At 46.0% G+C, this 24,302-nt stretch overlaps 4 protein-coding genes, 1 long non-coding RNA gene and 1 other non-coding gene across 8 annotated transcripts; 4 read left to right on the forward strand and 2 right to left on the reverse strand.

The window, feature by feature from the left end:
- Positions 1-471: 471 nt before the first annotated feature.
- On the forward strand, positions 472-6,424 carry LOC112874914. Its single transcript, XM_025938503.1, has 7 exons — positions 472-839; positions 1,352-1,778; positions 2,948-3,099; positions 3,274-3,369; positions 3,994-4,250; positions 4,765-4,985; positions 5,832-6,424. Exons 2-7 carry the CDS (start codon positions 1,443-1,445, stop codon positions 6,195-6,197), a joined length of 1,428 nt encoding a protein of 475 aa, XP_025794288.1. The 5' UTR covers positions 472-839; positions 1,352-1,442; the 3' UTR covers positions 6,198-6,424.
- A 316-nt stretch (positions 6,425-6,740) lies between these two features.
- On the forward strand, positions 6,741-10,397 carry LOC112874915 (zinc finger protein GIS2-like). Of its 2 annotated transcripts, none has more exons than XM_025938505.1 (4): positions 6,741-6,946; positions 7,426-7,667; positions 9,287-9,376; positions 9,582-10,397. In XM_025938505.1, the coding sequence occupies exons 2-4, from the start codon at positions 7,486-7,488 to the stop codon at positions 10,090-10,092; spliced, it is 783 nt and encodes a 260-aa protein (XP_025794290.1). In that variant the 5' UTR covers positions 6,741-6,946; positions 7,426-7,485; the 3' UTR covers positions 10,093-10,397. The 2 variants fall into 2 exon arrangements, with proteins under 2 accessions (XP_025794290.1, XP_025794289.1); XM_025938504.1 differs by having other exon boundaries at positions 6,742-6,906.
- A 421-nt stretch (positions 10,398-10,818) lies between these two features.
- Positions 10,819-10,892, forward strand: TRNAV-AAC. Its single transcript has one exon. It is a non-coding gene; the product is annotated as a tRNA-Val (tRNA).
- A 236-nt stretch (positions 10,893-11,128) lies between these two features.
- LOC112875437 (actin-depolymerizing factor 3) lies at positions 11,129-12,966 on the reverse strand. The gene is made up of 3 exons (XM_025939289.1): positions 12,869-12,966; positions 11,655-11,920; positions 11,129-11,562 (listed from the first exon to the last, which is right to left on the reverse strand). Exons 1-3 carry the CDS (start codon positions 12,869-12,871, stop codon positions 11,412-11,414), a joined length of 420 nt encoding a protein of 139 aa, XP_025795074.1. The 5' UTR covers positions 12,872-12,966; the 3' UTR covers positions 11,129-11,411.
- A 657-nt stretch (positions 12,967-13,623) lies between these two features.
- On the reverse strand, positions 13,624-14,391 carry LOC112875436 (actin-depolymerizing factor 3-like). The gene has a single exon (XM_025939288.1). The coding sequence runs from the start codon at positions 14,264-14,266 to the stop codon at positions 13,823-13,825; it is 444 nt and encodes a 147-aa protein (XP_025795073.1). The 5' UTR covers positions 14,267-14,391; the 3' UTR covers positions 13,624-13,822.
- A 6,046-nt stretch (positions 14,392-20,437) lies between these two features.
- LOC112876595 lies at positions 20,438-23,706 on the forward strand. Of its 2 annotated transcripts, XR_003225341.1 has the most exons (4): positions 20,438-20,543; positions 21,101-21,187; positions 21,992-22,091; positions 22,170-23,706. It is a non-coding gene; the product is annotated as an uncharacterized LOC112876595 (long non-coding RNA). The 2 variants fall into 2 exon arrangements; XR_003225340.1 differs by having other exon boundaries at positions 21,992-23,706.
- The last annotated feature ends 596 nt before the right edge of the window (positions 23,707-24,302 follow it).

A 24,302-nucleotide genomic window follows, 5' to 3' on the forward strand; every position in this document is an offset into this window, starting at 1 on the left:
AAAATAATAGAATTTATAATATCAAATTTGTTTCATTGAATCCACCGGACGTTGGGTAGTATAGTTGTTGCTCCGTTGTTCTACAGATTTTGTCAAAGTTAGTCAAATTTAATATAAGATAAATCTAATATAATATGTAATTAAAAATATAGGGAGTAACTTAATACCTACTACATGATCATCACACTAGGGTGCTGCAGTCTGTATTTTAACACGTAATTAATTAATATCATCAGATATTCAGATTGATTTACCGTTACCGACGATGACTGGGACGTGTTCACGCTTGACGTCTCGACGAATCCAGCTGCTCCAGCCTCCAAGCATCCACCACGGCACCACCTACGGACGGACAGAAACCACTCGACAGGTCTGGTCCTCCAGGGCCCATGCCGCAGCGGCCACGGCGAACCACCACGCGTAACTCGAGAAGGACAACGCGGCGCTCACTTAATAATTTCTTCTCGGCCGCGACCTGTCCGCTCAGCATTTCCGCCCCTCCGATCTCCTCCTCCTCCCCGCCTCTTCTCTCTCCCTCTCCCTCCGAGGGAGAGTGCTCGTGTTTCGTCACTCCTCCCGCTTCCTTGCCCCACACTCAGATCCGCGGCCGTTTCCCGATCCCCGCACCTCGCGCGGCGAGGGGCATCTCGAACCCAAAGCGCGCACGCGCCTGGCGGCCGGCGAGCACCGAGCACGCCTCCTCCCGCTGAACACGGGACCACCTCGGGGGGATTTTTTTTTTCTTCTCCGCGGCCGTCTTCCTGCTCGTCCCCTCTGGTGGGCCGGCGCGGAGCGAAGCGAAGGTCCGCCCGTGCTTGGATTGATTTCTTCGTTCGTTGGTAAGGAAGCACTGCTGGATTGCTCGGATGGTGGATTGTTCTCCGAGTGAGCTTTTCTCTCTCTATAGGATCTTAGTACACGTTGTGACCAATCAGGCAATCAGCAATTAATCTAGATCATGGGTTGGATACTCCGCGCCATTCATGGATTTAGTTAGCGGTTTTGATTGATGGATGGTGTCTGCTGGGCTCAACTAACTGAAACCCCATTCCCCTCGTTAAGTCCGCCCGTGCCGTGTGCTGAGGGAGTTGGGGAGGGATGCCCGGTTGTGTTAACACTTAATGGTGGAAAATAACGAAAAAACATTCTGCATATACTAGTATATTGAAATTGCTTAGTTAAGCCTGAAATTCACGCCATCTAATACTTGTTTCTTTTGGACATCGTAGTTAGGTGTATTCTGTTTGTTCTACCTGGGTTATGAATTCATTTATTGATATGCATTATGGCTGCTTATTGCTTATGCATTTCTTACATTGACATAATTTTACTCATCATAATCTTAATGCAGTGGTTAGAGGCACATGGTTTGTTCTGGCTGAAGCTGGTGGTACATGTGAATAGCAGGGCCCATCTTCTGTCTCTGCTTTTGCTTCTAAGCAATGGCCAATGTAAGCAAACACCTGCAATCTTCAAGCACAGCAGGAAATGACAGGAAGTACCAGGGCACATTGGTTGCTTCTCCACCAAAACCCATTTCACCTAAGTGCATGAATCGCATTGTGCCATCGAGGCAACTGATATTGGGTGGTGATTCACTAGGCCATGTGGCATCATTTCTGCTTAAGGTTGTTGTTCTTGAGGCAGTAAGAAGAGTTTCTAAAGCAAGATGCCCTTTCATATGGAATTCTGTTCAAGCATTGCAAATTCTTGTGTATCCTCCATTTAGCTGGATTCAACGATGGGCACCACTCAAATTTATTGTGCAAGGAATTCAGGTTATTTCATTTCTCTGGTCTTCAAAGTGCATGTTCTTTCTTTCTTTCTTGGAGAATCAGTTAGTACTTTCACAAATACCACTTGCCAAGATATTGTATTATTCCTTGACCTAGATGAAATAGATGAGGGTGAGTGAATGCTATTTTGTTATTGGTTAGCATTTGTTTATACATTCTGCCTACCGAGTTAATCATATAATACTATAATACCTCGACATTTGTCTCCTTTTTTCACAATCATAACATGTTTGGGATGTATAGTTTATTTGTGGTTCAAACATGCTAACCTGGAACAATTTTCTCAAAAAATTAACATAGATCGAGCAATATGAGCAATATTATCTGTCAATATATTTTAAGGATTCTCAAATATTCTTTCTGTGGCAACCTGTTTTTAGCATTCTTTTCTTTTTGTTACTAAAGCAATAAGAGAGGGCTATTTTAGCTTTCACTAGATTGCATGTTTATATTTTTGTAGCTTTTGACAAACATTGGTAGCAGAACACAGCTTGAGCTATGCGCTGGTTTTATCCATCCAATGGACTCTTGTGTCAATTTCTATAAAAAAAGTTTATCTGTCTTTTGAGCTCCATGCCAAGCTCCAGGAAAGTGCTAGAGTCAACCTGTGTCCCATGATGAAATGTTCTGGCTCACCCTCTCTTTTGAGTTCGTTTTGGAGCATCGGATATCTTGCACACTAGGCTCCTCGAAGCAATCACTTGAGCTTCTAGCAGATTAAGAAACCAAAAACAGTTTCCTAAAATATGCTAAGTGCTAGAGCGAACTGTAGGGTGGCACCTAGCCCATAATCGCCGTTAATGAGCTAGGCAGCTACCTTTTAGAATAGCAACCATAAATGGGCACGCCTTGTTTATATCCGGTGCAGCACTTCATGAGAAGACCTGTACTTACTGTGGAGAATCCCAGGTCAATTTATGTGATGAATGCGCTGTAGATTCTCAATCAAATCTATTGAGAGTTTTCATTCGGATCTTTTTCTTCTTTACTACGTTGCTGGATACTTGAAGGGGTTGCATAGCACATCAGTTTCTATGCCTTCCAAATTGGCATTTTGTTGTTTACATAATTTTTTCTGCATTGCAAAATGACATCTTATTTTCCTAAATAAAAAGAGCCTCAAATGACTGATGATATTTCCTCTAATGCAGAAACTATCCATGCCACTGTTGTTTCTGTCAGTCACAACGACATTGAGTGAGCGGTCTTCTAAGCGTGATGATGAACCGGATAGCAATACCAATACAGAACATTCTGAGACACCTTCTGAAGCAAATGAATCGGCATCAACTTTTAGCACAAGGTTGGTTAAAACTTGAGAAATGAACCCATAAATATCTCTTAGTTTATACAATGCTTTGCTGCTTTCTTGTTTTTGAATCATAATATCATACTATCATACTGCCGCAGCAACGAGATAGCGGTACGAAAAGAAGTCTGCCTTTTTCAATGACATGGTTGGTTTGGCTTGTTTTAGGGATGTTTCTGATGGCACAAAGGAAATCGTGCAAGAGAATTGGCTTGTGTTACTTTTCAGAGAACTTGAGAAGCAAGGCATCACTTTGCCTGAGAGGTGACTTTCTACTATATCCTTTGCTCATGGGCATCATATTTTGTACTGTTGGAGTATTGGTCCTTGAGTTGAGAGTATAATTATGATCTATAGACTATGAAAACACTCTATAGTGCTGACATGAAATTTCCATGTAGATTTTGCTGTGCTTTTATTTTACCGTGCTTCAGGATATTGTAACAGCAGTTTATCCTTAAGAAGAGAAGTTACTTGTGATAGGAAATATGCAGAAATATGTTGCAGCCTATGTTATCTATGGTCAGGATAGATGCAGCCTCTAAATTCTGAAATTATTGAATTCTACAAAGTAGCTGTTATATTGTGTTGGTAATCCTTTGGAGTGTGAGTTAGCCCTGAATAGATCTGATTTTGTTTATAATGCTATTATCTCAAGACAAAAAATGAAGAAGATACAATATCATTTTTCTGATAAATGCTATTGCCACTGTAGTGAAGATACAATAGCATTTTCTGATGAATGCTATTGCCACTGTAGTCTTTCAATCAAGCCATATAGTCCTCTTTACCAGGAAGCTAGTACATGTCTGAAAATGAGTAACCTATTTCCACAAAACTGAACCTAGATGGATAGACTTTCCATTCATCTTTTTGTTGATATTTCAGGTTCACAGAAGATGAGTTACGCAGATTTTATGTCGCGGCAAATGGTGACTTTTCAAGTTTACTCTCTTTGGTTAAGAAGACAATTCGTTGGAGGGAAACGTTTCACATACTTACATTGCAAGAACTTGATAAGTGGTCTCACTTAGTCTTTTGGCATGGATTTGATACAATGCTTCGGCCTTGTTTAGTAATTCGTCTTGGACTTGCATGCTCTAGTATACCACCTCGTGATAGACCTCGTTTTGGCCAAGCAGTAGGTAATTTTTCAACCTGTTTTATCTGTACATTTGTTTATGTGTGTTCTTGATTATTAGCATTTTTTCTATTTGATAATTTCATTATGACACCAAAGTTTAGAGCTGCGTAGTCAAACTCACATGTAGGATGGGCAATGTATCTTTCTGCTAGCAAGATATCTTCTAATAGTGGAAGCCTTAGGCTCAATTTGTCATTGTGGTGCTTTTTAGAGGGATCCTTCTCTTTGTTTCTTTTTTGGGTATAGAAATTAGTTGAAAACATATTTTTTTTGGAGCCAAGGTCTTGAACTGTCAGAAATGAAGCCGATAAGGGTCCATGTAACTAACTAGGCATAGCGCATCACTACAAGCCCAAACTGGGTGCTTGCTATTCAGACAGAAAACATGTGATCTTTGATTTTTTTTTTTGTTCTCTTACCATTGAGAAGGTAGTATAACTTGTTTTCACCTTTTCCTTTCTCTGATTGGCTTGCAAGAAAAGTGGCTACTATCTCACTGATGTCTTTTGGTTCAGTTTCTCAAATTGACCATGGTGTTGTCAATTTGATCAATGATGAAGATCCAAGAATTACTGTTTTGCTGGATTGCCATGGGATTTCTCCATTCAGATTTCCGATGCAAATGATGAGGTCATTTATCACTGTAGTTCAAGAAAACTACCCAAATCGTCTTGGGGTATTGTTTGTCGTCCGCCTTCCTCCAGTTGTCAGAGTTATCGCACAGACATTTCTTCAAGTAAGTCAATATTTTCACCCATATGTCATTTCATTACTTCTCTTTTGTATTGTGTTTTCAGCTCCACATGTTTTATTTCAATGATGAATTTTTAGTATTCCGTGCTGTAATTATGCCTATTATGGTAAGGTTACAAAATGTTTTCACTACAACTAAGGGTTATTTTTTATGTTTAATAAGCAAAGTATTGATGATGCACCGTCAAGCCATTGTAACATCTCCAGTTTCTCTTGAAAACACAATATCTTTGTTCTAAACTTGCATGCCAGATCATAGAGATATGCATCTTCAATGGCATATGGAATTTCTAATCCAAAAACCACACACACCCTTGTGTGGTAACTTTCGTGGGCAGACTTGCCCTTAATACTGGATCCTGATGGATGTAGCTTGTGCAATGGGGCAAGCCAAACATTTGAAAAGATGGCACTTTTCATTTTTTTTATGTTCTAGCCATGAAATTCATGGAGTACCTGCTATCAAAAATGTCCGTCTTATATATGTAATCATGAGTTTTTCATGGCCTTTTTCGGTCAGTGTGGGACTGGGACCTGATTCCTTTATGAGCATGGCTGCTTAAATTTGGAAACCCATATGGTTTATTCACCTCAACTTTTAGGTTCACGCCAAAAAATTCCAGTCCACACTTCCTTTGCTGGTTTTGTAGTAACTACAGCTTGTTTTTTCAACCAGAGTTGGTAACCTACTCAGGAATCAGGATACAGGCTAACCAATGTTGAATACAAGTTAAAAATATTCTGCAGCGAGGACTGGTTTAACATGACAAACAACTTTGCACTGGTAGATTGGAAAATGATATGGTACTTATCACTTACTTCCATACAGGTATTGAAACCAACTACAAAGCAGAAGTTGCGTTTCGAGGGAGATTCATACAAGAAGACATTGGCAGAGTTCTTGCAGGTTGTGCCCGCATTTCTAGGCGGCAAATGCAGCTGCCCGCAATGTGAGAAACCTCGTGATAGGTCAGTAATACAGGCAGGGGAAGGGAGCAAGAGCCAACATCAGCTTATCAGTGTTGATGATGGATCACCTGTTACAGATTTCGACTTTGATGAAGCAGAGATCCTATCACCTTACAGTTGTGAGAACACCATCAGGGCCGCGATAATTGGCCTGCTGATGGTATGCATCTTCATCGCGTTTCTGGCTGGGATGAATGATCCGACTTCGGTTCCGTCCAGTGCCTGAGTTATGGAGTCGCCTGCTCTCCTGTAGTAGAGCTTAGAGATTGTCAGCTGTGTAATAGAGTATATATACATGTGTTGCTGATAGAATGCTAGGGTCTTGTTTTTCTTGTCAATCTATCCTCGGTTGTCTCCAGACCGGCGTATAGTGCTTTGGATTCCACCAATGTGAGTGCAGATGAATAATATCCTGTGTTTGTCAAATGTTGGTGGTTCGCACTTTAGAAGCCCAAATGAGCTCTTTTGTGGTGGTGTTAGCGGGTTTTGCTGTAGGCTGTAGCTTTTTACCCTTTTTTTTTAGAGAGAGAAGTGCCAGACTCAAGACTGGTCCTGCTAGCGTATATATGGTCAAACAAGCACTTATCAAAAAAAGGAAAAGGTCAAGCAAAGGATACTAACCAAAGCCCACATATGGCAGGGAGAGTCCATCAAAAGATCGGGCCACGGTGGTCATAACCAAACCAGTTTATGATGGGCTCAATAGCGGCCCGTTCTGGCCCAGCCCGCGTATTGAGTAGAGGCACAGGGTGGTAGTGAAACCTGAAACGCGAGATCCTCGTTGGCACACCCGCACACAGCAGGAAGCTGCTTCCGCTGTCCGCCTCCGCCACCTCGCCGGCGGCTTCTTCCTCGAGCGACCCAAACTAGGGTTCGCGCTCGCGCCACGCCACCGCCATTCCGGCCGGTCCTCGTCCGCACGGTGGCTTGCTAGGGTTCGCCCGCTCCTCAGCTTGGCTTCTATGATTCGATTCCGTTCGTATTCTCCTCCCTAGGCGCGACTGATTGTAGTGTTTTTTTTTTTTGGTTGGGATGTGGGTTCTCGAAACTGTCTGTGATTCGTGGGATTGAATTTCTTTCTCGTTTTTGTGATATATAACATTGGGAGCAATTGATGGAATGAATGATGGGTAAGATCAGGGTGTTTAGTTGCCATCGATCAATAATTGGGGAAAGAGGGGTTTGCCTTATGACTATTTTAAGTTTTAGGTTTAGGGGTCTTGATGCCGTTTACTGACTGACTGCTGAAATGGTTTGTTTCCTGGGATGTGTTAGAGAGCTGTCGATTTTTTTCCCTCTCACCTCCCTCAGCGCAGTGAGTGTAGATTTGAAGTTCCTAGAGGGCTATTTTTGAGCCATTTGTCTCCATGGGTAGTGCTTGCTCCAAGGAGATGCACATTTGGTTTTCCATTACCAGTTACCGGTTGTAATTGTCTGCCATTTTTCTTCTGCAGATACTCCGAGCCTGGCTGTTGGAAGTTCCTTTTGAAGTTCTTACATTGGGGTTAGTTTTGATGAGTCCATCAAGAAGCAAGAGCAGGAGCAGGAGCAAGAGCCGGAGCCGCAGTCGCAGCAGAAGCAGGACCCGCAGTCCCCAGCGAAGAGATAGGTTGCGCAGTGAACGTGCACCCCGCCGCAGTCGCAGTCGCAGCAGGAGCCGCAGCCCGTACCGTCGCAGAGAACGACGTGGCCACAGGTGTGCTCCTGAGTGATGTCTTTTGTTCTATAATTTCCCTGCACTTGATCTTATGCTGACATAGATCTACATTTCTTGTAAATTGTAATTATGTTACATGTGTGATTCACGTAGTGCCAATACCAGCACTGAGTTGATGGATAAAGTTTCTCCCCCTATCTCCATTAGTGTATCTAATACCCACCCTTTTACAATCTAGTTTTCTTATTATGTGAAACTTGCACCATTGCTTAAAATAAAATGATCAATCGATGTTGCAATATCGTGGCAGTTCTTCCATAAATAAACCACATGAGTAGCCTGCATATCCAGTAAGTTATTTTGAATTTGTTCTGAAAGGGGAAAAAAAAATTAATGGCTGCATCACAGTCGATGTACATCATCATTTGCTCTTTCTTATGTTCCTTATTTCCACCAGATATGTGGAGGTCAATTCTGTTTCGGAAACACTATTGTCTGCTTTCATGTCTGTTCCTTTTCTCCCCTTAAATGTGCTGTTGGTGCAGTAAATAAATGATTGCTTCATCATGAGACAACATTTAAGAAAGGCACATTAGTTTATTTGTTTGAAGAAAAATATGAACTCTCCATGGGGGTGTTTCATCAAACACTAAATTCAAATTATTTTGGCTGACTTCTATAATATATCATAGTTCATGAACATCTGAGACAACTGGTGTCTGGAATCTAGAAAAAATGAATTATGATTTAGGTAGAGAAATTCTTAACAGTGTTTCTGCCAGCAGAGCTAATGAATTTGCCAGCTGCTGTAAGATCTGAACTAATGGGACTAAGTAAATTTCTAACTCATGACTCCTAGGCAAGAAACTACTCCCTCTGTTCCAAATATAAGTCATTTTAGCTTTTCTTGATACATAATTTTTACTATGTATCTAGACATAGCGTATATCTAGATGCATAGCAAAATCTAAGAATCTAAAAGAGTCAAAACGACCTATAATTTGGAACAAAAGGAGTACTGTATAAGGAAACCTGGAATTGTCTTTTATCTTGCTTGGACAGCACTTCACTAAAAAAATGGGGTTGAAATCCGCTTTAGGATATATTTTTGATTACTATGGACTTACTAAAATACCATGAACACTTCGTAGTGTACCTGGAATTCCATTACTGTCTCCTCACCTAACTGGCTTGAAATTATTCTACTGGCACATGTTCTTTTCCACTGAACTGTGTTTTTAAAAGATGAACAGTGTTGTTTTGTCTTTTCCCTGTGTGAACCCAGGGTGATAAATCTACCGAAGTGTATGCTAGCACCTCATGAGCCCAAAAGGTGCAAAGTGTGTCTTCAGACATAACATGGTTTTCCACTGGGAAAGGGTATTAACCTAGGAGGAACCAGGTGCATTGTAGATCAGAAGGGATAGGCAGCCACATTTGAGGTGAAGAGGACTTGTACTTGTATGGTGGGAGTTTACATCCATATCTCCCACTAATTGAGCTAGGCGTAGTTACTATAAGCTCTATTTTAGCCTTTTAGGAAACATGGTTTTGCTCTTTCTACATAGTTAAGCTGGTGTGTTTATTTTTTCCTATTGGAAATATATTCCAGCCTCAGATGGGAAAATGAAACATGTTTAACATGAATGATTTTGCAGGGATTTTACGTGCAAGAACTGCCGGAGACCTGGGCACTTTGCTAGGGAATGCCCGTCTGCGGCTACATGCAATAACTGTAATCTTCCAGGGTAAAATAAATCAGCTACACCATTCATATATATGCACTCATTCTATTTTTCTGGTTGGAATCAGGATGCGTTTATCACATAATTGTAGGAGAGTATTACTTTTTCTAATTGCTAGATGTCATATTTCATTCTTTAGATACTAGTATTTGTTTAAACTGGACTGTAACTCTGCTCCTTTTTGTTCTTCTTTTTTTTTTTTCAATAGCCACTTCGCAGCAGAATGCACTTCAGCAACTGTCTGCTGGAACTGCAAGGAGTCTGGGCATATCGCCAGTGAGTGCAAGAATGAGGCCCTGTGCCACACATGCAATAAGACGGGTCACTTGGCGCGAGATTGCCCTACTTCAGGGTCTAATGTTAAGCTATGCAACAATTGTTTTAAGCCAGGCCACATTGCTGTTGACTGCACCAATGAACGGGCCTGCAACAACTGCCGTCAACCTGGGCACATAGCTCGGGAGTGCAAGAATGACCCGGTTTGCAACCTGTGCAATGTCTCTGGTCATGTAGCCCGTAACTGTCCAAAGACAACTCTGGCTTCAGAGATACAGGGAGGCCCGTTCCGTGATATCCTCTGCCGCATCTGCGGCCAGCCAGGACACATCAGCCGCAACTGCATGGCAACCATCATCTGCGACACATGCGGTGGGAGGGGGCACATGTCGTATGAGTGCCCATCGGCCAGGATATTTGATCGGGGGCTCCGCAGGTTCTGAAAGCCATTGGTCAGGATATGCTATCAAGGGCTCCGCTGGTTATCATGATTGGATTTGGTGTTGTTTCGTTTGCTCCTGACGAATACTTTACAGTTTTTGTTGGGTGTTCTGTGCTGATCCGGGGAGTTGAGTAATGATTCTGTAGGCTGTATTTTGGGTGAAACTTTTTTCTTTTTAATCAGGATATAGCCCTTTGTGGGGCAAACAGCGATGTACCAGGTCATGGGAAAAATTGCCAGGCCAAGTCATGCAATCATGCTCCATCTGCGATGTGCTTGTTTTCTGCACGTCTGGCTTCACCTTTATCATGTGCCGATTTTCCATGTAGTGCTGTGAAATTCTCACGGTTAGTTGGTGTTTTGATGCGGGCAACAGATTGCTTGACAGTTTGGTACTTGGGACCTGCTCTTTCAAACCGATGCTGTCTCGTTGCTGTTTTTTTTTTCCCTTGGGAAAAGGATCACTGCTATCTGTATACTAGCTGAATACCTGAGACATGCAACAAGCTGCATTGGCTCGCGTCATGTAATCCTGCACAATGCAGGGAGCAGGGTAGAGAATCAGGTGAAACGAAACCATGGTGCGCTTGAGACGGGAATGGACGCACAGACACACGGTTGAGATGCGACATGAGCAATCGAGCATGAAAATCAGGGTTCCGGTCCGGGGGATGTGTCTGTATGATGTTCACGTTAAATAGTTATATGCCTTGATAATGACACAAAAGGTGTCGTGGTGTAGTTGGTTGTCACGTCAGTCTAACACACTGAAGGTCTCCGGTTCGAGTCCGGGCGACGCCAATTAACCTTTTTTCCAACGCCGTTTTTGCTACACCACCAGCACAGCCCCAAGTTTTCTCGCCAGAATGGTACTTGCATGCTTAAGAATAGAGGAATTTGCATCATGCTACGCTGTGAGCATAGCAACACCAGAAATTTTGCAATAGAGGAATTTGCATCATGCCACGCTGTGAGCATAGCAACACCAGAAATTTTGCTTAACAACTCAAGTAAAGCTCCCCCAGACAATCCTCACAGAATCACGAGTAGGGAACATATCAATTACTTATTTTAGTAACTTGAACAGCGCAACACATGTCCATAGTGGCATAGTCCATACATCATTTGGCAGACAACAAGGAAGTACATGGTAGATCCAAACCTTCATGGTCTTTCTGGAAAAGCCACGAGGATCTTTTTACACAGCAACAAACCCATAAATCACCAAGCGGTCTTTCATAGCACCAAGTCTATAATGGCATACAAATCCACAGCAGTAGGCGAGTCCACAATGCATGATCATGAGACGTGCGATGACGCCTAGCGTGCCCGATCCTTGATCTCATCAAGGCTGATTTCAGTAGCATCAGTAGCCTGCAGTTCCACCTGGATGCCATTGAGCCCACTCTTGAATTTTTGGTTTGAGCTCGCGTAAAGCATCTTGCTCTTCACCTTGGCGGTGGATGGGGACCTTGCAATTCAGAAGTAAAACATCTCATGAGCAAGCAGCTTCACAGCAAGCATGGACAATACGGAATGAAAACAGGAGGGCACAAGCAATACCATAGGATATAGAAGATCCTGCTCTTTTGGACATCCTCTGCAGTAACAAAGTCAAAATCATAGATAGCGTATCGGCAGTCATTTTCAGGTAGGCTGTTGGTGAAATCCTCATAGCTGGTCTCGCGATCCCCAACCTTTTCCACAATAATCTCCTTGAACTTGTCGTCCATCTTGTAAACTATGAAACGGTGCAGCCTCTTCGACTGCAGCTCGCCGAACTTCAGCATGCAGTCGTCATTCACCGCGACTCCTGATCTTGCGTTTGCCTGCGAGCACACAAGTGACATCATGGTTAACAGATAATACATACAATATGAATGCCATTTCAGAGTAGTACTGAACTGAGTGATTCAAGAGATGCAGTTGCTCCCACTCATTTTTTTTTTTGCATGCCAGAGCAGTTGCCCCCAGGAATCCTAAACCAGGCTGGAATTGCACAAGTACATAAACTACTACAATGGATATTTCAGTTCATAGTCTCAGAATATGGAGTGCTAAATCTGTACCAGACATAGAAGGCATTTCTCAGGAGACACCTCGCAAGTAGAGTTTACTAATGCTAGAGATTCCAGCATGGCCAGATCATGGTCAATGGCAGTGCTAGTGTGCTACTGCTACCTACAGTCAACAGATCCACACCAGAACCAACAGGAATAACGCAACAGCCAGTGCTCCCACCCTCTAAGCTCTGTGCCCTTCGAATCCGCAAGCTAAACTGGTCGCTCGCAATTACACGAGCTAATCGGGCGATCAGACACGGATCAACCAAGATCCCACTGTCAGTCCATCTCGCACTCGCAGAACTTGGATCTAACAACTCGGTGTGAGCCGGTACTCCATACAACCACGGATCCGAAGGGGCGCGCACCACTCCTGGGCCTGGAACTAGAACTAGACGGAACTCCTGACATCCAAATCTAAGATCGCGGAATCCCGTCACGCCGCCCCAAGGTTCGCTCCCAATCGTTTCCCCACCACACACGAAACCGGGAGCCCCTCATGATCCGAACAGAATTCCCTCCCGAGGAACGCAGGAAACAACCGAGATGACCTCGATCCCCCTCGAATCCCACTAGATCCAGAGCATCTAGCCACTACCCTACGCTACCGCCGCGAGAACAGAAGCCCGAAATCGACCGCGAAACCAGCACGCCCAGCACCGATCTGGGAAACCAAAGCACGAGGAGAGCGGAGGGGAGCAGGGAGGGGCTTACCATCCCGGGCGAGTTCCGAAGCCGGAAGGAGCGGCGGCGGGGGGGGGGGGGGGGGGGGGGGGGGGGGATTCCGCTGGGCAGACGAGCGAGCGAGCGAGCGGAGCGACGAGGAGGGGAAAGGAAGCGATGAGGGGGGCTGGGCCGAGTGACGAGTCCCGGGGGCGGCTCTGTGTTTTGATGAGGTCGCCGGGCTTTCCACCGCGCTGCCTCTGCCTGCGCGTCCTGTGCGTGAGATGCGGTGGGTGGCTGCCCAGGGCCGGCGTCGCGGTCGCGGTCGTCGGATCGGCGGATCGACGGCTGGGATCGGTGACACGTCAGCGTGGCACGCGGCCGCCAAGAAAATTTCGAGTACCGAAGATTTTTTTTCTTTCTGCAAATAATTAGACTGAAATGTTTTCGACAGCTCTTGGTCGCTGCCGTAGCAGTGCGATTTCGCTGTGAGCTTTTTCAATTTTATTCTTGCAAGATTCTCTGTTCTTCTTTTTCGCATTCTTTTTTTTGGTGGCTGCGTGGAGAAAATATCAGGAAAAGGGCAGGGCATCGGTGGACGCCGGCCCTATCCCATTTCTTTTATTGTTTCTTTCGGCCGCTTTGCGATCGTGTCGCGCCCTTGTGAGATGTCAGGCGGGCCGTCCTTGTGCGGCAGCGTGGTGCGAGCATTAATCATGGACGCCAATGATCCGTGAGCATGGATGGACGGATGGGATGTTCCATAGCCTGGGCACCACGTGCACGCACAGAGAGACCACAATGCATTTGATCGGGTAAAAGCCAAGCCGGACCATCACCCATCGGTCAATTTATTCGTGCACGTAACAGCAACAGGGACACGTCCACAGGAAACAATCCGAACACGACAGCGCAAGACCCAGGCAACCCGTACGTACATTGTAACGTACGCCGTACACAAGTAGGCGTACGTGTACGTTGTTACGGGAGAATGGATATTAGGATTTAGGAGACGTGGTCGTTTAGGACGTCGAGGGTGAGCTCGCTGGGCTCCGTGGCCTGCAGGTCGATCTGCACGCCGTCCAGCTCCTTCTTGAACCCCTCGCAGGAGCTCGCGTACACCATCTTGCTCTTCACGTCCGCCGTCGCCGGGGACCACGACACGAAGAAGATCTTGCTGCGGGGCGCCTCGCCCGCGGCGCCCTGCGCGGTGGCGTCGCCGACGGTGAAGTCGTGGTCGTAGACGGCGTAGCGGCAGCCGTCGGCGGGGAGGCTGGCGGTGAGGTCGTCGAAGCCGGCGTCCCGGGCGCCCACCTTGTCGACCACCACCTGCTCCAGGGAGTCGTCGATCTTGAACACCACGAAGCGGTGCGCGCGCGCCGTGCGCAGCTCCTGGAACCGCGCCGTGCACTCCTCGGCCACCGCCACCCCGGACGCCGCGTTCGCCATGGCTGATCGGAGCCGGCCTGCAGACTGACCTGACGGAATTCGATTCAGATAGATGGAGTGGGGATTGAACGATCACAGCAAGAGCTCGCAGAGGAGTACTGTAAGGATCTGCGGTGTGCATCAGGGTCCAGTTGTTCACCTGCTTTAATACTAGCAGGATGGCCGTGTCAAGATGTCAGATGTCCCCATCGAGGAAGTAAATTAGGGAGGGGAAGGAGAAGACGAGGCGCACACGTGGGAGCACCGCGGAGGCTGGCGCCGGATCAGAGTGTTCTAGACGCGCGTGTTATGTGGCAGCGGGAAGCCCGGTTGAGTTCCGCTTGTGCCTGCAGGGCTGTCGGCAGCGCGTGTTTTATACTGCACAAAGCCGCAATTGGGCCGTCTTCGCCCGAAAAATTGCAAAAAAAAGATCCCGAAAAATCGGTCACAGTTTGGTAGTATCGTGCACTTCCGGGCTAATCTTCGTGGGAGCCTGTTAGAGACCAGCCCACAACAAAGGTCTTAGGCCTCAGAAAAGCCGAAAATATCCTCGACGGCGGCTCAGACCTCGTTGCCGCGGCGGCGTGCCGTCCTCGACCCACTTAAGTTTGTGCAGAAGCCGTTGCAATCAAGCCCAGGCTTCCACCTCTAACTCCTATCCACCACACGGTGCGCCGTTTCCCACCCGACTCGCCAGCATCCGCCACCGCCGTCGCGTACTCGACGACCCATCCGGCGTTACAAGGATGTCGGCCGGCTCCTCGCTCCCTCGCCGGGCGATAAAAGCAGGTACCGTCACCAAATTACTAGGAGTACATTGGGACTATGGGACTGTAGCCGATTTCCGGCCGGTCTGGAATTTGGGAAGGATTTTTTAAGGTGCTGTTTGGATCCTGTCAGATCAGAACTGTACATGTAGCATACCTTTTTAGATAATGGTTAGGATATGGTTCATACCCTACATCCGTCTAATTACTCGTAATATAGTAGAAACTGCTCATACAGTAGTGAAACTAGTCGGATAAGGAAACTACCAGAAAAGTACTCGGGCAGAAAAATACTCGGCCCCTAGACTATATAAGGGCGGATATGACCCCCTCCAGGGAAAAACCCAACCATCCTCTAGGGAATCACCCAGGAGATCACCCAATCATCATCAAAAGCAATACAAATCACACAAGATGTAGGATATTACCATCTCGGCGGTCTGAACCTGTCTAAACCTTGTCTTCCTTTACACCTTCGAGTTCCTGATCTCGGCGACACCCTATCTTCAAACTCACCACCTCGGAGGTATCCCTCGGTGGGCGTGACGGTAAAATACCGACATCTGGCACGCCAGGTAGGGGTGTTCATCGAGCATCCACTGGAGAACTCGATGGTATCTCTCAGCTTTACCAGCAGTGTGCTCGACGAGGGTGCAACCTTCATCTTCAGCTCCTGGATCTGCGTCGTCAACGGTTTGGGTGGCTTCAACAGCCACCTAATCGACTCCAGAAAGCCGGAGGTCTCTGCAGCAACTCGACGCAGCAACCTCGACTCCTTTATCAATAATCTCGATGAGTTGCTGCTCCCCGATTTGCCCAGGCAGATCGAAAACACGTCCGTTTTCGAGGTGACTTCAAGTCGTGTTGCACCAGGACTCGGATCGGATTCAAACTGATCTGAGGAAGCTTCGCGATCCAAGTCCCTCCCCGACTCAGAGGAGGACTTGGATCGCCTCTTCAAGATTCGAGACGAGGGAGCCACCGCACCTTAGGACCCCGTTCTCGATCACAATTCAGACTCAAACAATGGCGCATAGGGAGGCGAAGCCGAGGCCGACTGAGGGAGGGCGACGAGTCTCCATGGCTCTTAGAAAGGGCCGATGACTCTTGAGAATATTGAATCGTCAATCCTGGATGCAAAGAGATAAGTGGGTAGAGTCGTCAATTCAATTGGTTTGAAGAATTAAATTCTTTTTTATCAAACTAGGGAAAATGGATGAAATCCTCCAAATAAAAAAAATTCGTGCTTAAAGGGTTATATTTCGAAAAAGTCTTGCAAATTAAGAGTTATAATATATGAGGCGTGTCAAATATCAAAATTTCTCGTGACATTTTACCCGCGTTGACCCACGGGCGCGAGCCGGTAATGCCGCCATCACCGGCGGCAACCTCACCTGTCGATGTCGGGATACCCTAGTAGACTCATCGTGACCTTGTGCATGGATCCATCGGGTACCATTCGAGCACCGGCGACTTGCCGGCGCCCGGCGGTGAGCGGCGCCCATGGGCCATGGCGGCAGCGGGGTTCCGCGGGTCGTCGGCGCGGACAGAGACGACGGTTTCCGCCAGGGATTTGGCAAGCGGCCGGGCTCATTGAGTTGCGCTAGGTGCTCCTAGACACGATCTCCCCCATCTTGCCGCGGCGGTGAGCATGTGAAGCAGACAAGCAGGTTGCTGACGACGAGATGCAGTGCAGCGCCATATCCTGCACTCTTAAATTGCTCGATGAATTCCAATTAAATTTGAACTCCAACCCCCTGAGAACTTTTACTAAACTTTGAAGTTCGCACATAGGGCTACAAGTCCTATATATGGTTTAAGTTCCAAGGACAAACCGTTTGAAAGATACAGCCCGATAAACTTTTGTAAAACTCAGTTTCAGACTTGATAGGCTGTTTGGCCCGTGTGTTGGTAGGCTGCATAAGCTGTTTTGGCCCGTCCAAGATTGTGATTGGTAGGCTGCATAGGATGCTGGGTTGCACAACTGAATCCTCCTATGTCCTGGTGTTTGGTGGGCTGCATATGTTTGGGTGGGCTCACCACTTTCATCCGAGGGTGACTTTACCGGAAGATTTTTTTTTATACATGGAAGAAGTCTATTTTGGCTCCTTCAACTTTCATGAATTCAGTTTTACTCCCTCAACTGTAAAACCAGACATTAAACCTCCCTGAACTCGCTAAAACCGGTTACATATCCTCCTAGGCTGGTTTTACCCTGGTTTGGAGCTGATGTGGTGTCAGTTCTCTACATTTTGAGATTTTCTTAATCTTATATATCTTTCCTTCTATGCTCTCTCTCATCTTCCTTAGGCTCTACAAGACAGCTCAGAGCTGATTCGTGCCAATGCCTCGACCTTGCTCCGCCTCTAGTTGTGCAAAACACATGGAGACCGCAGCTCCACTAGAGCTCAGCCTGCACTGCCCTGCTTTGCCCCCATGCCGACCACTCGTGGGCGCGCTTTTCCATCCCACCGCTCGATGATGATCTTGGCCCTGGTTGTGGCCGAGCGTCGCCCCGCACGCATTGCCTCTCCTAAACCCATCATTTGGTAGTTGCCTAGATTATGACAGCGGTCCAACATCGCGTTGCCTTTGATGGGGGCATGCTCTGCACCCACCCCGCCTCACCCTTGCTGCTTGGTGGTGGCAGCCGAGGTCCGTCTTGTCTACTTGCCTTTGATGGGAGCATGTCTCGGGCAAGCCATATGCTCACCCGTAGCAAGCTCGACCCCTTGTCCTTTGCTCGTTTCCCCTCCTCTACTCAAGTATACTAAATCCAGCTAGATCGAGGTTCAGTTTCATTGCCGCATAAATAGGGAGACAGAGCAAGAAAAGATCTTAGGAAAAGAAGCAACATCTTGGACCCGCCGTCATGTGACTAGCAACCGCCACATGTAAACAATAGTACACATGTCAAAAATCATTGCCACATAAGTGCCACTTCAGCTCAGAACCAGGATAAAACCAGTTTAGGATGATCAATAACAGGTTTTAGAAAGTTCAGGGAAATCCGGTATCTGGTTGGTTTTATAGTTGACGGAGCAGAATCAGACTTGCATGATAGTTGAAGGAGATAAAATAGACTTTTCCCTTTATACATTGCACAGTACAAGGTTTTCCATGCGGATGCGGTTCGGTTTTCACGGGATAGCTGATGCCTGGTGGAGTGCTTAGAGCATCTCCGAGAGTGCCTAAAATCCTTTCCTAAAAATCTGATTTTGGATATATCAACAAAATTAGGACTCCAACAGTTTCCAAACAGAGCACCCAATCTATTCGCTGATTTCGCGTCAATCTCGCCCCCCGAAACGACCGCGTCCCACTGCCTCGCGGCTTGCCAGGTGCTACGTTGCCTCCCGCTGACGGCACTGTGCTGGCCGCTGCACGCCTGCACATCTGCGCTACCGTCGGCTCTCATCTCTCCGGCGTGCTCTCTCCGCCCCATTCACCGTCCTCCCTCTGTCCCATCCGTCCTGGTCAGTTGTGTTGATCGATGAGACAATAGTGGTATTGAGCAGAGGCTTTTCTTCCTCCTGGCCGCGCACTCTGCCCCTGGTCGCTAGGCCGGCGTGCGCAGGCTGCAAGTCCTGCATGCGAGTTCTATCTAAGTCTGTGCGTCTGGTCGTCTGAGGCCACGGTGGGCTTGATCAACGGAACTACCAGGGCAAGCGGGGAAAAAATTAACGAGGCTGCATTCTGATGACGTGAAAAAAAAACAAGCACGGGCCTACAATGGATGATGTGGAAACTGTTGGAAGGTGTGGTCTTTTTTTTCCTCCCAAAAGGTTTTGGCAAGGTCCCAAAACTAACGTTTTGGACATTATTTCTAGAGCACTCTTAGAGATGCTCTTATGTACTGGTGGAGGATATGTATCAGCACATAAGTGGCGAGATTTGATAGGAATCTAGTTTGGGTAATGGTGCATCCAATTTAAACTATTTTCAACTTTTATAATACACTATTTCAACATTTTTTCCAAATTTTCAAATATAATTTTCTCCGTAATGGTACATCCAATTTTAATTCCGTTTGAACCGTGATATTCTGTAGAATTTTTTCAACAAAATGAGATCCAATATGACTATATTATTTTTATTTTTTTAAAAAATCAACATTTTGCATATGTTGGTTCAACATTTGTCATACTACTTCAACAGTTTAGGTATACTATTGCAACATTGAATTAGATTTGAAGAAATGTTGAACTAGTCGTTTCAAAATGTCAAATCTGATTTGGAGAAATACTGAACTAGTTTATTCAAAATGTCGAACAAGATTTGAAGAAATGTTGAACTAGTTAATTCAAAATGTTGAACCAGATTTAAAAAAACAAATGTTGAACTAGTTGATTAAAAATGTTGGACTAGGTTTGAAAAAATGTTGAACTAGTTGATTTAAAATGTTGAACCAGATTTGAAGAAATATTGAACTAGTTTATTCAAAATGTTGAACCATATTTGAAGAAATATTGAAATAGTTTATTCAAAATGTCGAACTAGATTTCAAGAAATGTAGAACTAGCTGATTCAAGAAATGTTGAACCAGATTTGAAAAAAAAAATGTTGAACTAGTTGATTAAAAATGTTGAACCAGGTTTGAAATTTTTTTTTGAACTAGTTGATCCAAAATGTTGACCAGATTTGAAGAAATGTTGAACTAGTTGATTGAACCAGGTTTGAAAAAAAAATGTTGAACTAGTTGATTCAAAATGTTGAACAAGATTTGAACAAATATTGAGCTAGATGATTCCAAATGTTGAACAAGATTTGAAAAAAAATGTTGGACTACTTGATTAAAAATGTTGAAGGAGATTTGAAGAAAATGTTGAACTAATTAATTCAAAGTATTGAAACCAGTTTTGAGAAAATGTTAAACTAGTTGATTCAAAATGTTGAACTACATTTGAAAAAGTGGTGAACTAGTTGGTTCAGAATGTTGAAATAATACTTAGATGTCATGAATGAGATTAAATAAACTAATGCATATATATTTCAACATTTCAAAGCGTTGAATTCAACAATTCTCATTATGTATTTCAACATTTTCGATGTGAAGGTGCAACAATTTTACACCTTGAGGTTCAACTATTTTTACTTCATCATTTATACGTGAGGTCAATAAATTTGTAGGCCTACTTCAACATTTCTAACTAATCACATAATCTTTGTCCAAGGATAATACATGGGAGGACGCAGAAGGCGAGCGTGAGCCGTGAGGGGCGACGACCGCGAGGCGAGGCAAACCAGGCGGGCGGATGGATTCTTTCCGCAGTCAAGGACGCCACGTAGGTCTCCGTTCCGCACCGCCTAGAGCCGACGCGTGGCGCTTGCTGCACCGAGCAGCTGCCTCGCTGTCGCTCGCGTCTGCCTCCGTCGCACGCGTACACGCCCTGTCGCCATGACGCATGGATTTTCACTGCTGTGGTTCGGCTTACCACGGTGACTCGTCGCGGTGGTCTGCGGGCGACGCGGGATAAACTCTAGCCGCCTGCGCTTCACCGCTGCTCCTCGCATGTTCCTTTGCTTCCGAGGTAAGTTTCTACTGCCTTCGCTTTCTCTGCCCTCCTCTTTGTTCGCTACTTCGCTGCTCAGAGATGTTCTAGGTTGGATTCCTCGTTCCTTTTCGAGATTTCCTGGTTGCTGCCTGTGCTCCAGTTTGGCTTGCTTGCCTGTGATCAGAGATTTCGCTGAATTTTTGTTCCTTTTCGAGGTTTCCTGGTTGTTGCATGCGCTGCAGGTTGGATTTCTTGCTTCGTTTCCGTAATTTCGCTGCTTTGTTCCGAGATTTTGTTGTCGAATGGAGATACCTGCTCCCATTCGTGTCTTTTTTTGCCTCGACCGTCTCCACTTTTGCTTTCGTTTCCCTTTTTAAAGTCCGGCCTGTTATGAGCATGCGCCTGGAGAAAAAAAACCCTATGGTGCCTGTTTGTAGTCTTCTGCTTTCGTTGGCCCTCCCTTCTTTTTTTAGTTGGATACGACTTCGCTTTCCTTTTACCTCTGCACTTAGTATTTCCGTTGCTACTCTCCATTTTGGCAGCCGATTTTTTATGCACTGCATGCGCTTTCATCTTCTTGTCTTCATTTGCAGGTCCCGTTCGCCTTTGGACATGATCCTTTGTCCACTACCCACGATTCTTCCTCTGCTCTGCTTGCCTGCCGCCGTGCCGCGGCGGAGGTGAACTCTTGCTCCCAATTTTTTTAGCACCTTGTTTACTTGCTTCGGTTTAACGACCTCCCAATCCCTGCTGGTAATCCTGTGCATGCGTTGGCCTCAGCTTGTTCCCGTTACCTGTTATTCTGTGCGCTGATTAGTCCTTGCAGGGTCGTCCGCTTTCCATTTGCCTGCAATTAGTTTTCACCTAGCCAGTTCTTTTATTTCACGCTTCTGATTTTTAAGGATATGTTACGTTAATTGGTACCCCTTTTCATTAGGACCTTTTCAGACCGGTTAGCTCGCCACGCCTAGACGCCTTCTTGTTGCCACGCTCCTCCGCGGTGAGCACGGCTTGCCTACTGTTTTAGAATTGAACTCACTGTAAACGTGCAAGCTTTCTGTCAGGTGCTGACGTTTGTAGTCTCTGGCCAAATTGCATTTCTTTCAGCGGTACATATAGGCGCTGGTTACCCTCCCGTGCTGTTTTCTGCACCTAGGTTCCTACTCAATGCTGCTAGAGGCTGGCTAACAATCTGTGTGTACTCTTTTCTTTCTTCGATTTTATTTTGTGCACCTCTGCTTCTTGTTCGCTTCTGTTTGCACCGTAAAATAAATTTCTCAAACCGTCTGGTTTTTGCACTTGCTCATCGTTCTCTATGCTGCTGCTTCAGCGTTGGGCGGTCTCACTTACTGCACATTTTAAAATCGTCGCCTATCTTGCTTGTCCTACCTGTATTTAGAGTCGTTGCTCTGTGCTGCTGAGTGCGTGATGGTTTCTATAACTTTCTGATATCCGTTGTGCTGGATCTTGTTGAGCTGGTCCAGGTTGAAGAAGGGCGCCGGCAGCTTCCCGTCGACCTCAGCCCGTCCAGCCGCCCCAGCTCCTCCGCGTACGATGGGCCGCCGGCCTGATCGATAAATACATGTACACGCGAGCAAACTGTCAGCTTGGATTTGCTTGGTTCTGGTTTCGGCAAGGGATGAAACGGTTACTATGTACCAGGGCTATGGCGTCTCAGGTAGCCATGGTGAGGATGTCGGAGCAGGACACCTTGTTTCGGCACTGCGGCACGGCGTCTCGGGGGGCCGTCGGCGACGAACCCGACGCTGGACCGGCGGTCCGCGACGCAGCTGCAGGCGGAGTGCCCGGCGAACGTCGACCCGAGGGCCGCCATGTCCATGGACCCCGTAAGGCTGGTGACCTTCGACATCAGTACTTCAGGTACCTGCAGGCCGGGAAGGGTCCGCTGGCCTCGGACCAGATGCTCTACACCTAGGTCCACCATCGGCGCTTGGGCCCAGAGCGGCGCTGCCCTGTGACGATCTCATCCTTCTCGGTTACCATTCTCAGTTACCAAGGTTTGAAGTTTCACTATCTAAGTGATTTGACGGTCTATCTAAGTGATTTGACGGTCAGCATTTCGATAGTGACCTTGAGCTACATCAGTCAACTGACCCATGCTATGACGCAGCAAAATCTGATGATGGTGCTGAATATTCATGAATCTGGTGATACTACGGATCGTTTTCTCGGCCAAATCTCCTAACAAGTGGCATAATGGTCTATCCGAAAGTTCCATTCTGGATCACTGGAGTCTATAGCAGGGAACAAACTAATGGGATATCCGGCAACCTCTATTGGATACCTCTATTGGATGCTGGTTGCAGAAGATATTGATAGCCTTCAAAGCAGCAGTCTCGATGGTATCAACAAGATGATACCCTAGTACATCGACTTCTATGGGCTGCCACTGCCATCGACTTCTATGGGGTGCCACTGCGAGCGGAAAGGTTGTTGAGGATCGTCATCCTAACTTGGCATCGAGGGACACCTTCTTCTCGATACTCCACTCCGTCATATTGGGGAGGCTCAGTGTAATGGAACAAACTTAATGATTTTCATAGAAGACGAGGAAAATCTTTCCAATGCAAGGCATTAGTGTGAAGATGCCCTGCATGATCCCAAGAGACATTTGAAGGAGCGGCCAAAGCCTAATGCTTTGCATTGGGAAGGTTTTTCTCGTCTTCTATGGAAATCATTAAGTTTGTTCCATTACACTGAGCCTCCCCAATATGACGGAGTGGAGTATCGAGAAGAAGGTGTCCCTCGATGCCAAGTTAGGATGACGATCCCTCAACATCCTTTCCGCTCCAGTGGCACCCCATAGAAGTCGATGTGGTGGGGTATCGTCTTGTTGATACCATCGAGACTGCTGCTTTAGAGGCTATTCATATCTTCTGCAACCAGCATCCAATGGAGGTTGCCGGGTATCCTATTGGTTTGTTCCCTGCTATAGACTCCAGTGATCCGGAATGGAACTTTCCGATAGACCATTATGGCCACTTGTTGGGAGATTTGGTCGAGGAAACGATTCGTGGTATCACCAGGTTTATGAATGTTCAGCACCATTATCAGATTTTGCTGCGTCGTAGCATGTGTCAGTTGACTGGTGTGGCTCAAGGTCACTATCGGAATGCTGACCGTCAAGTCACTCAGATAGTGGAACTTCAAGCGTTGGAGACTCAGAAGGATGAGATCATCGCAGCACGAGATGAGACCATCCTTCATCGAGAAGATCAGATCAACGAGAGTGATGCTATCATCACTCAACGTAATACAATCATTGAGTTCCTCCAGGAACAAATCCACGACCTGATCCTTGAGGCTGATGATGCCTAGGCTCACGTTGAAGAACTGCAGCAGCAACCGGTACCTCCCGCTGCACCCGTAGTACCTGAAGGTGGAGAAGAAGATCCGGAAGAAATTGAGAGAGTCTCGGATCTCGACTCCGAGCATGGAGACCCGGAGCCCAATCCTCAACCAGATTACTCTTCTTCTGGCAGTCAGTCTTCAGTAGGCAATCTCGACGATTTCTAGTTTAGATCGTCGACCCTCTAGATGCAACCCATGTAAAGTGTAGTGACTTAGGTAGTAATTAGCTTACCTAGACCTTGTGCCATTTGTTGTAATATAGATGGCCTATGTATGGATCCTTCGGATGTGCGACGTTAAGGACAACCAAAATCTGTGATGTAATATAAGCCTTGTGTTTTATCATCTTGTTCAATATTTTTATTTTTGAAGTGAGTTGGTTGAATGGAATGTGTGAACTACATATCTGAGTGGTGTATATTC

This window comes from Panicum hallii, chromosome 9 (assembly GCF_002211085.1).
Source record: "Panicum hallii strain FIL2 chromosome 9, PHallii_v3.1, whole genome shotgun sequence".
NCBI classification, from domain to species: Eukaryota; Viridiplantae; Streptophyta; class Magnoliopsida; order Poales; family Poaceae; genus Panicum; species Panicum hallii.

Coding starts and splice junctions, on each gene's coding strand:
- LOC112875437 (XM_025939289.1), bottom strand. Junction 11,563..11,654: donor AGGATCTTCTATATCCTATG/GTATTGCTTGTG, acceptor CTGAATTGCAAG/GTCCCCATCCACCGCCAAGG.
- LOC112874914 (XM_025938503.1), top strand. CDS start 1,443: ATGGCCAATGTAAGCAAACACCTGCAATCTTCAAGCACAGCAGGAAAT. Junction 1,779..2,947: donor TTATTGTGCAAGGAATTCAG/GTTATTTCATTT, acceptor CCTCTAATGCAG/AAACTATCCATGCCACTGTT. Junction 4,251..4,764: donor TCGTTTTGGCCAAGCAGTAG/GTAATTTTTCAA, acceptor CTTTTGGTTCAG/TTTCTCAAATTGACCATGGT.
- LOC112875436 (XM_025939288.1), bottom strand. CDS start 14,266: ATGGCGAACGCGGCGTCCGGGGTGGCGGTGGCCGAGGAGTGCACGGCG.
- LOC112874915 (XM_025938505.1), top strand. CDS start 7,486: ATGAGTCCATCAAGAAGCAAGAGCAGGAGCAGGAGCAAGAGCCGGAGC. Junction 7,668..9,286: donor AGAGAACGACGTGGCCACAG/GTGTGCTCCTGA, acceptor ATGATTTTGCAG/GGATTTTACGTGCAAGAACT. Junction 9,377..9,581: donor AATAACTGTAATCTTCCAGG/GTAAAATAAATC, acceptor TTTTTTCAATAG/CCACTTCGCAGCAGAATGCA.